This window comes from Alligator mississippiensis, chromosome 3 (assembly GCF_030867095.1).
Source record: "Alligator mississippiensis isolate rAllMis1 chromosome 3, rAllMis1, whole genome shotgun sequence".
Taxonomy (NCBI): Eukaryota; Metazoa; Chordata; order Crocodylia; family Alligatoridae; genus Alligator; species Alligator mississippiensis.
Genome location: NC_081826.1, coordinates 73222452 through 73234559, shown reverse-complemented (window position 1 = coordinate 73234559; position 12108 = coordinate 73222452). Strand labels below are relative to the sequence as shown.

The 12108-nt window shown below is 46.0% G+C and overlaps 1 protein-coding gene across 3 annotated transcripts in view; it reads left to right on the top strand.

Annotated features, from left to right (window-relative positions):
• RGS20 (regulator of G protein signaling 20) overlaps positions 1-12108 on the top strand; it is a 94275-nt gene that overhangs the window by 73574 nt on the left and 8593 nt on the right. For 2 of the 3 annotated variants that reach the window (XM_019498708.2, XM_006259938.4), the window contains exon 2: positions 4231-4379. In XM_019498708.2, the coding sequence (XP_019354253.1) occupies positions 4231-4379 (149 nt within the window). Of the gene's footprint in view, positions 1-4230; positions 4380-10791; positions 10994-12108 lie in introns of those variants that run through there. The other variant, XM_059724096.1, reaches the window with a different exon arrangement.

Below are 12108 nucleotides of genomic sequence, written 5' to 3'. Positions count from 1 at the left end.
CCACCAGCACCAAGTAGAGTGGAATTATTACTTTTCTTCTTTTGTACCTCTGATGCTCTTGTTAAAACACCCCTAGAATGAGATTTGCTTCTTTTTTTTTTTTTTGCAATTACCCCACATTGTCAACTCATCTTTAGTTTGTGATCTGCTAGTCATCTTGCCAACTGCATGTGCACAATTGGTGTTAATTCCCATAGCCACACATGGCCTCTCCTTTGCCCTCTGTACCAACATTTGAATTATATGAATTAAAGCCAGTAAAGATATTCCTGACACAGATCCCCTTTTCCAAATTTCTGAACATGTTTTTGCCATCTAAAAGTGTACTGATTGTTAGAAATACTGTCGTTTTTTAAATCTTCATAGTAGATCAACAAGCAGTAAGATTAATTTATGTGTAGTCAAAATGAAAGTCAGTGTGTCAACGTGTCCATCTGCTAATGGAACAGAGAAAGTTTAAACAAAGTTCCTTGAATATTTTCTTGCCCAGCCCTTCATATTCTACATGTTGTGATACACATGTAAATGGTAAATATTTGTTTTACAGTCATAGAAGCCACCTGCTTCTGAATAGTCTTTGTTCAACTTATGAAACAAAAGACTATTTTGGGAGTGCTGAGGGGATGTGTGTGCACATGTAAACATTCTTCTCTGGTATTAAAGTATAGCAAGGAATAAGTGGACAGCAGAGGTTAACATGGGGAAGAAATAAACCTAAAGTTTAAATAATGGATCCAAAAGGGGATTCTGTGAAGTAAGAGATTTAGGAGCTTGCTGTGATTTATGAACCTCTTCCTTCTATTCTCATCTCCCCTCTGCCTGCCCACCAAAACAAAACAGGAGGACAGCAATTTATACTGCTAATCATGTCAATTCAATTGTAAAATGGGTTAGAGGTATTTATGTGCGTAGTAACCATGTAAGCCATCTAATAAATGAAGCTGGATGAATTAGGTTACAAAAACAGCACTCATTTGATTGAAAATTACACTTTTCTAATTGGTAATAAGAAAATGTTTACTGTCCACAAGAAGTTTGGAATCCATTTGCTATACTATTGTGTATTATGATGTTCTGTATGTGATTAGGTTTTCTTTAAGACAAACATGCTTCACTTTTCAAAAATAAAAGAGATACCAAAAAGAGAGTTGAAGATATTCAGTATTTCCTCCTACTCTTATGAACTTGAAACACTAATACATACAAATATATATTTTCCTTTCCATGCTTACTCTTTTATATTATAAAACAAGTCAGGATGATGCTCTGGAAGATTTATGGCCACGTAGGGAATGGCTTCCAAATTTGCTCTGCAGAGGTGCAAAACGTAACATTTTTATTGTTTTCTCCCCATTATATTGTAGCTGCTGTGGTCTAAAGTTATCCTACAAAGTAGATGCATCTTTGCTCAGCATGTCATACCCATTTCTCTTGGGAGAGTGGGTGGTTCCAGCAAAAACCGAGAAGAACACTACACTATAAAACAAACTCAGTAAAAAGAGGAACTAGTTGAAAAAAGCATCAAGCATGAATTAATACTGTCTGAGCTGGAATAACCTGCTGTTTACTATATACATAATTTTGTAATTTCTGTTACAGAGCCTGCTGCATTTGTATTGAACTTCCCGGCCCCCCCCTGCCAAACTACCACCAAAATCTTACATAAATATGTCTCTAACCTGTATGGAGGGAGATGACTTATCTTTATGCTGATTTCTCAAGCCTATTGTTAAATGATGAACAACACAAACTCAAAGTCTGACACTGTGGGTGCATCCACACGTGCAGGCATGTGCGCTTGCAGTAGCTCAAATAGGAGTGGCACAAATTTGAGCCGGGGATTTCTGTCTCAGCGTGTGTGCCCAGACATGCACTTTGGTATGGGGCAAGTTGTGGCACTTAGGGCAAAATAACCCTGCCCAGCTCCTTCCAGATCTGCAGCCTAGACCCTGAGGCCAGCACAGGTGCTGCTTTGCTTGGCAAGCAGCTTAAGGCTATTTGCCATCAGGAGCTTCTGAGGCCCAGCCAGTTGGTATCTGGGGACACTACCCCTTGTGCCAACTGGACTGCTGAAGCAGCCCTGACCTGGAGTGGCCCCTGCCCCCTCTACGCACTGCAGCAGTCTGGCAGTGGGGGCTGCTGCCTGGCTGTGACCTGCTGTGCACCTGCAACAGTATCCGCCCCCTTGGACCTGCGGCCCCATGGCTGCATGCCTGGCAGACCCGGATGAGGTGTCCCTGCTCTGCCATCTGGGCAGCTGTTGCCCAGAAGATATGCTCCTTTCAGTGGCCTCTTGGCCCCAAATGGCCAACAAGTCAGCCACCACATCTGCCCTCCAGTGCTGGCCCTGGACAGGCTCCTCTGCCCGGCTCTCACCACTTGTCTTCACCAAAAGAAATCCTGGTGTTTCCTGTTTAAAAATTGTAAATTCTCTGATAAGAAACCCAAATTTTCTCATTAAAATACCCCAAATAGTGTTCTTTTGCTATTAAAATGAAATGGCACTATATAGAGAGAGATCAGTTGGGCAACATTTTATTGATATATTTACAAGTTTAAAGCAATTTTGAAGTCTATAAGTGCCTCTATCATCGTAATAAAATAAATTCTAAATATCTGAACACTTTGGCATTTACTTTCAGCTTTTTTGTCATAGAGAAGTCAGAGCTTCACCTACCCCCTTCACTCACCAGAATGTACAGTGCTGGACAGCACTGATATGCCTGTGCCCTTCCCCTGAACCTCTCTTTCAACCCACAGCCTGCTCTCCATCCCAGTTCCTTCATTCCTGACCCACAGGGCCAGGTATGTGGGTGAGGGGTTTGTGGGGGTAGCCTAGGGGTGTGGGATTTGTGGGTGGGGTTGCTCAGGAGGGGTGGGTCCCCTGCCTCCCACAGGGCACAGCCACACCACACAACTCAGACTGTCCCCCCCACCCCCATGGGCCACAGCCCCCCCCATAGGGGCTAAAGCCCTCCCTGCAGGACCCAGAGCCCCACCTCCCCACAGGGTCTACAGACTCCCTGCATGGCCCCCAGCTCACCCACAGCAGCAGCCATCAGGGCTGTTTGGCGCCTCTGCCTCACCGCATGGGTGGGGCCATGTGCCTTCAGGCAGCTTCAGGCCGCTCAGGCTGTCATCTGGGGCCCCGTGTTGCTCACAGGGACCGCCTATTGCACCGGGCCGGGTCCTGCATGCACGGAACTGGCCCGGTCCGATGACTCATGGGGCCGTGCATGCAGGACCCAGCTTGGTATGACAGGTGGTCCCCACCAGTAGCACAGGGCCCTGGGTAACAGCCTGAGTGGCTCAAAGCTGCCCAAAGGCACATGGGCTGAGCTAGGCCACATTCGTATGATATGGCAGAGGCAGTGCTGGGTGACAGGTGGCCAGGGCCCAGCCGCATGCCATGAGGCCCCAAGTGCCGTGAGGGCTGCTGCTGCTGCGAGCTCTTTGAGGGTCACGTGGTATGTGTTCTTCCTGACTCTTCCAACTGCTGAAACTTCCTTAGCCTGACAAAGGGTTTTTGAACCCGAAAGCTTGCTTAATAACTATTCTCCAACTATTTGGGTTGGTCTAATAAAAGATATCAGATTCGCCCAAGGAACCTTGTCTGCCTATGTCCTTAGACCAACACAGCTATAACCTACACCCCCCTGAGTACCTGCAGACACTTGCCAGCTGGGAGAGGAAGAAATAAAAAATGAAAATCTCAGCTACAGGTCATTTCATATTCTGGTCCTAAGGCTGGCTTTAGTTCCAAAATCTGAAGTGTAAATCCAGAATCTAAACTAACAACCACCAAGATATTTGCAGCTCCAACTAACCACGAGGAGAGAGAACATACTTTTCCCCTCTTATAGCCACTTCTTTACCAGATTCCCCTCTTTTTCTAACTCCATCTACATCAGCTACGTCACAGGCAAGGAGCACCTTAAACCCTTAGATTTTGGAGGTCTGTGTCAGGGATCTGTGTCAGGAATATCTTTACTGGCTTTAATTCATATAATTCAAATGTGGTACAAAGGGAAAAGGAGAGGCCATGTGTGACTATGGGAATTAACACCAATTGTGCACATGCAGTTGGACCTAAATGAGGGAAACTAGATTTTCAAAAGGGTTCGGCACCCTACCTAACCTGGGAGATCAACCTAGAAGAGTTAGCCTTCCTGGTACCTGGCAATGTTTCTCACACAAGTTAATTATTTCCCCTTATTTTGCTTTTCACAGCCCATGGGATCCGAGCGGATGGAGATGCGCAAACGGCAGATGTCAGCGGCCCAGGAGACAACGAGCTCTGCTCAGGCACAGCACGGCGCTGGGAATCGAGGGTCCAATGCCTGTTGTTTCTGCTGGTGCTGTTGTTGCAGCTGCTCATGGTATGTTTTTCAGTCTTTTTAAAACTCCAGAGGTGACCAAGAGGCAGGAGTCAAGATAACAGAAACAAAGGCACCTCTGGGGTACCACAAACATGGCATGGCTGCGCTGCTGTTGTGGATGCAACTTTCACTCCATTGAGTGCATTTTTCCCCTTGAATTAAAGAAGGGTGGAAAAAGGATTTTATTTCCCACCAGCAGCTCCAGGAGCCAAGTAGTAACCATAAGATGGCATTTTAAATAAGGGAACACACTGGGATTTTTTAGCATCCCTATAATGTTTTACACACCCTTTGGGAATGGTTTCCTTGCTAATGAAGTCTCAGTGTGCTTGATACCATGCAAGAAAAAGCCATCTGCTCCCAGATCTGAAAGAGCTTCCATCCAAGTAAGATAGAGTATATCAGACAGACTGCTCCCTAGGGGAGGGACACACTAGGATTTTTAACAGTTATGTGGTTAAATCTTTTCTTCTGGGCACAGTAGAAGAAACAAATCTTTAGAACGGATTTGGATAGGAAAGAACAAAGACAACACCAACTTGCAGAGGTGCTGTGCACCTAAATGAGGGAAATGAGTGTCTGATGCATCCATGGATCAACATCAGGCATCCAAGTCTAAAAATGCTGACCTCTTTACCCAAGAAGCTGTCTTGCAGAGGCATGGAGATGGCTGGGACAGAAATGGAGAACTATGGGTTTCCAGTTGGCTTCAGATACGCAATAAAAAGATTCCTATGATGGGGTCAGACTAGCCATGGAACCTTTGGTTATTCCAAGAAAAAAAATCCCACGTAGAATCATGAAAAATTAGGGCTGAAGGGGAGCTCAGGAGTTCATCTAGTCCAACCCCCTACTCAGAGGAAGACCATCCAACTACATCATCCCAGACAAGGCTTTGTCTACCCAGCTCTTAAAAACCTGTAAGGATGGAGATTCCACAAGTTCTCTGGGTAATCTGTTCCAGTGTTTTACTACTGTCCTCATGAGAAAGTTTTCCCCAATATCTATCCTGGGGCACTCCACTTGACACCAGCTGCCAACTAGATATTGATCAATTGATTACTACCCTTTGAGCCTGATGATCTAGCTGGTTTTCTATCTACTTTACAGTCCATTCATCCAACCCATACTTCATTAGCTTGCTTGGGAGAATGTTGTGGTAGACTGTATCAAAAGCCTTGCTGAAGTCAAGGTATATCACACTGTTGCTCTCCCAGCATCCACCAAACCAGTCATCTCATCATAGAAGGCAGTCAGGTTGGCCAGGCATAAAACTTGCCCTTGGTGAATCCATACCGACTATTCCTAATAGTAATAACCGTCTTCTCCAAGTGCTTAGAAATGGATTCCTTGAGGACTTGCTCCATAATTTTTCCAGGGATTGAGGTGAGGCTAACTGGTCTGTAGTTCCCTGGATCCTCCTTCTTCCCTTTCTTCAAGAGGGACACTCTATTTGCCCTTTTGCAATCATCTGAGACCTCTCCCAATTGCCACAAGTTTTGAAAGATAATAGCCAGAAGCTCTGCAATCACATCAGCAACTCCCTCAGCACCCTCAGCTGCATTACATCTGGTCCCATGGACTTGTACACATCCAGCTTTTCCAAATAGTCCTTAACCTGTTCTTTTGCCCCTGTTGGTTGCTCACCTCCTCCCCAAATTGTTGCCAGGTTCAGTAGTCTTGGAGCTGACCTTGCCCGTGAAAACTGAGGTAAAAGAGGCATTCAGTACTTCAGCCTTTTTCATATAATTTTTTACTAGGTTGCTTCTCTTATTCAGTAAGGGACCTTTACCTTCCTCTTTTTGCTGACACTTGTAGAAACCCTTCTCATTACCCTTCACATCCCTTGCTAGCTGCCACTCCAATTGCACTTTGGCCTTCTTGATTGTATCCCTGCATGCCTGCATAATACTAACTCCCTATTTTCTCCAAGTTTTCATTTCTTGTAAGCTTCTTTTTGTGTGTGTGCATTTGAGCTCACTGAAGAGTCCTCTGCTAGTCCAAGCCGGTCTTCAGCCATACTTGCTAGTTGTCCTGCACAATAGGTTGGTTTATTCCTGTGTCCTCAGGAAGATTTCTTTGAAGTACAACAAGCTCTCCTAGATTCCTTTCCCCTCAGACTGGCCTCCTGGGGGATCCTGCCTATCAGTTCCCTGAGCGAATCAAAATCTGCTTTTCTGAAGTCTGTGATCCTTACTCTGCTGCTTCCCTTCCTTCCCCTTCCCCTCAGGATCCTGAACCATCCTATGGTCACTATTGCCCAAGTGTCATCCACTTCCACATTCCCACCAATTCTTCCCTGTTTGTGAGCAGCAGGTCAAGAGCACAGACCCTAGTTGGCCTCTCCAGCACTTGCACCAGGAAGTTATCCCCAACACTCTTCAAAAACTCCCTGGATTGCTTGTGCACTCCTGCACTGCCCTCCCTTCAGATGTCAGGGTGACTGAAGTCCCCCATGAGAACCAGGGCCTGTAATTGGGAAACTTGTGCTAGCTGTTTGAAGAAACCCTCAGCCACCTCATCCTCCTGATCTGGTGGTCTATAGCTAGGGATGTACTTAAATCAGAGAGCCTGGGGCTAAATTTTATGGGCTCGCTGCAGCCCCTGGCTCCAGCTTCACAAGCGGACCACAGTCCCCCTCTCCTCCCTCCACCCCCCCCATATGCCTTTGATTGGCTGGGGTGGCCAGCAGACACATGGGCTGTCACCAGCCCTTGCCCCTGGTCCAGTCTGGCCCTGCTCCCCACACAGCCCTAGCCTGCATGGGGTGAAAAATAAGCCTCCCCACCCACAGAGGTGCAAGGATGAGCCACTGCCACCCCACTGCCCTCCTCCCCCCGCCCGGCTCTACTCTCCTCAGCCCAGCCGCACTTCCCCACCACAGCTGGGCCATGCTGCCCCCCAGGTCCACGTGGAGACAGGCTGCTGCCATCCCATTGCCCCCTGGCCTGGGGCTGGCTCTGCTCCCTTTGGTCCCGTCCCCCACCCTCCAAAGTACCCACTTACTGCAGAATGGGACCAGCCAGGCCAGGTAGTTATGGCTGCAGCTGCTGAGAAAAAAAAAAAAAAAAGCAGGGCTGGGCCTGTTCCTGTCTGCCCAGGCTACAGGACTGAGAGGCTGCATGAGTGCAGCCCTCTCACACAATCAGCAGCCAGGATTAGGGGCAGCAGCCATCTTGGCTGCTGTCCAAGCAGGGGAAAAAAAAGAAAAACCTTTTATTTTTACACGGAGCCCAGCTTTTCCCCTTTTGTGGAGCATCTTTTTTCGGTGGACTTCTCCAATTTTCGTGGAAAATGCCTGATCTTGCATTTTCCACTAAAATGGCAATATTATGAATTTGGTACATCCCTATCTATAGCAGACACCCACCACGACATCACCCTTGCTGCCTTGCCCTCTGACTGTAACCCAGAGATTTTCAACAGTCCCGTCTTTAGTTTCATACTGGAGCTCTGAGCAATCACACAGCTCTTCTACATAAAGAGCAACTCCTCCTCTTCTCCCTTGCCTGTCCTTCTTGAACAGTTTGCACCCATCCATGACAGCACTCCAGTCATGTGAGCTATCCCACATCATAGTTCTGTGACAGTGCCAGGACTCCCAGTGCTTCCTGCTTGTTTCCCAGGCTCTGGGCATCCATGTACAGGCACCTGGGGTAACTAGCCGATTGCCCTACCTGCTCAGGAAGAATGAGGAGGCCTCCCCTGTACTCCCTCCACCTTGTGCTGCCTCCAGGCCTCCTGCTTCCCCACTTACCTCAGGCCTTTTGTCTCCATCCTCTGGTGAACCTAATTTAAAGGCCTCCTCACTAGGTTAGCAAGTCTGTCTACAAAGATGCTCTTCCCTCACTTTGTCAGGTGGATCCTGTCTCTTCCTAGCAATCCTTTTTGGAACAGCATTCGGTGGTTAAAGAAGCCAAAACCTTGCTGGTGACACCATCTGTGCAGACATGCATTGATCTGCAGGATGTGCCCTCTCCTGCCCAGGCCCTTCCCCTTGACTAGAAAGACTGAGAATACCACTTGAGCCCTCTGTCCCCTTCACCCTTGCTCCCAGAGTTCTGTAGTCACTTTTGATCTTTTCAGGGTAGCTCCTGGCAGCATCATTGGTGCCCACATGGATGAGCAGCCTCAGGTAGTAGTCAGAAGGCTGCATGAGTCTTGGTAATCCTTCCGTGACATCTCAGATCCAGGCTCTGGGCAAATGGCAGACCTCCCAAGACAACAGGTCAAGCCAGCAGATGGATGCCTCTGTGCCCTGCAGAAGGGAGTCTTTCTTGTTTGCTGACCCTGGTCACTTGGCATCTCTTTTTTACCCTTCTGTGCCTGAACTGGTTCTGCCCCTTGTTAAGGCTTTTGTCAAACACAGGCAGCAATGACCCAACAATATCCCAGCTGCTCAGAGCACACACCCGAACACACAGCCCTGGCTCATTCATCTTCCCAGAGCAGGATCTAGTGTCTGGTCCCTGGCTCCTCTTCCCTTTCCTGCTCTTGTGCCCAACAAACTGCTTGCATACTGTCCTGTTTACTGCCCCTCTTCACTCAGAAGCATATCTAGCTGGCATAAATTTGCAGTAGAATAGAGTTCCCAGAATGCAAAATTAAGTTCAAACATACATCAAACATCTTATATAAACATGTGTTCCTATGCCTGTGTTTTTGTTATACCATCTTAACACTTTATTCTAAAGTTCACTTTTTTATCTGACTTCTCACACCTTTGACTTCATCATCATTACCCCTTTCTAACAGACTGCTTCACTTTAAAAAACACACTGGGCCAGAGCAATGTCTCTTTTACAATTATAAGCAAGTAATAACAAAATGGAAGTAACATACTTCTTTACCTCAAAGGAGCATTAGGTTTTGTAAGGGTCTCCGAGATCCTGCAACAGAAAGCGTTACTAGCGTCTTTGTATTGCAGACTCATTTTCAAAAAGTTCTTGTTGGATATGTGACCATATCTCCACTGATTTCCTAACAGTGAAGTGTCAGTCACTACCTACTTTGTACAAGTGTAGAGTATTTCACAAGGTTCAAGAGACTGGTGAATCAGGCTCCATGTCACCACTGCTTCAGTTGAAGTTACCGCAGGATGAATTTTAAACCAAGACTGACTGCATCCCTTAAAGATACGCCATAGTTCAAACAGGTGTTTGAGGCCTGATGCAGAAATTACTGGGTGATGTTCTATGGCCTGCATCATGCAGGAAGACAGAACAATAATCATAGCAATCCCTCCAATTAGGAATGTTAGCCAATTAAGAGATGGTGAATTTAATCTAAAACTACCTACCTAACTTTGGCTTCCTGAATTAAAAATCTGTTCTCACCCAAGTATGGAAAAATCAGCCAGGGGATGGCAGTACTGTATTACTTGAAACCTACAAGGTGTTAAGTGACCTGCCCAAGCTACTCAGGCAAGTTGGACCAATCAGTGTGTATGTACTTGCCAAGCCATGCAATAGCATCCTCAATGGCCATGTGCAGTTCCTGTAGTCTGCCACTGAATTTAGTCAGTGGGCAGTCATCGACAATATGCAACATGGTGTGTGTTTTGCCACAGCTACAGTCTGGATTGTTGCAAAGACCCCAGTGGTGGAGGCTGGCTGAACACAGACCTTGCCCTCTCCAGAACTTATTCAGCAAAACTCAATGGTGTGGCAAATTGAAGCCAGGTGGGCAGACTGTAGGATCTGTGAGAAGGAACTTGTTTGGTGGTAATGTCAACCTCCATTTCTCACACCAGAGTGTCTCTGCTGTACAGTCCTGATGCAACAGTTTTGATCACAATGGGTATCTTGATGGTAGACATGCAGCAGGTGGATTTAAAAAAATCATTGTACGATGGCAAGCTTGGATTGGTATAGATCTTCTCCAGTAGCTTGCTAGTTGCAACTTCCTGTTAGATATGAGGGGGAACAATGTTGCTCAGGACTGGGAGCCGAGGTAGATGGGTTGGTTGAAGAGTTCCTCAGATGATGCGCACTGTCGAATGTAGCTGGACATCAGTAAGTTTGGTGTGTGATGACCAGGTCCAGACTGGTACCTAGTACTCTGCCACAGAATATGAGATGGCAAGAGCTGACATCCTTAGAGTTGAGGCTTTTGCACACCACAGTGAACCAGCTAGCTTAAGGAGGTTGTTGCATGTTTCAACTTTCATTGCTGTCTTTCAAGTGTTTATGGTAGTTCAATGTCTGGTTTTGCATCACACCCAGGTAGACAGGTTGTACTTTGTGACAGCTTCTGACCATTCAGGTAGATGTTCAGCTCCTGGACAGCACTGGCATTGTGTAGGGGGAAAATGCTGGAAAATTGTCTTACTGACACTTGGCTGGAGGTTCCAAGTCTTGCAGTAGTCAACCAGCTTTGTGACATCACTGTTCAGAGTATGTTCTAGCTCAGAGAAAGTCCAGGCTTGGAATCCACAGCAGATGTCATCAGCATAGATGAATTTCCATGACTAGGTTTGTAGCAGGTCATTGGTGTAGAGGTTGTACCAGGGTGTAGAGCCAATAACTTAGAACCCAGATCTCCTGACTCCTGAATTGATGCTATAACCATTAAATACAATTCAACTCAGAAGAAGAGATCATCATGGAGAAGGGGTAGGTAGAAGTAGGTATTTTCTTCTGGGCATGATTATGGCCATGTGCAATACTGCCATAGAAGATTTCAGGAGCTTTGGAAAGCTTTTGAAGCTCTCATGTCTTTATGTACTCTGCCCACTAAAGGCACTATATAGTACTGTGAGAAAAAGAAACACCAAATACTGGTGATACTGGACTCCTCTTATAGTTAACCATGGCCTTTTGGGTTGCTGGAGATAGCAAAAGTAAAATGGCTCCTCCAGAAGAGAGGAAGGCAACAGTCTGAATATCTAATGACAGACTTTAAGGTAGAATCAAGTCCATTAATCTGTCAATGAAGCTCTTGTTCACTATCAAAAATCTCATTATCTGTCAAATTGATCAAACAGGTCGGCCAATTATGCAGTTCAGGTCCAGTCACACTAAGACAGAATAGCCAGTAGTACTGCCAAGTAATTTGACTTTACTCTGGGGTAAGAGTGGAATGGAAGCAAGATATGCAACCTCACCTCACTTTAAGTCAACCCATTATATACTGGTATAAGTTTCATAGGTCTACTTCACCAGTCAATTTCACCTTGAGGTAGATGATTGCCTAGTGCAAACTGCCTTTTCTACTACCCAGTGGCCAGGTACTGTAATGGAACCTACTAATGGCAGCTAGGTAGGGCAAGCAAGTCAAATATCTGCCCCTACTACAGAGTAAATTTACTAGAGTAAAATCTGAGATATACGGCTCTCTGATAACCCTATAGTGTGTCCACATCCTCAGTCCAACTCAGAATAATCCTGAGAAGTAACATTAGCTCTGTGCATTTTTCCCAGCACCTGAAGCAGCAACATACATCTCGGGTATTGGTTCAATCCCTGTAAAATTGAGCAAAAAAGGTAGATCAGCAAACAATCAATAGATACTGGAAATAGTGTAAATTCTGTACTTCATTGATGTTGTTTGACATTTCCACTCTAGTAAAACCTGGGGCGCTTGTACACATGATGGGGGTTTAGTCCTCAGGGTTTTATTCTAGGCCCCCTAAATTGAAATGGTGGGTTTTTAATCAAAGCCCACCATTTCAATTTTCCCATCACGTTACAGCGAGGGGCCCCGATCCTTTCTTTTTTCTTTTTGTGTC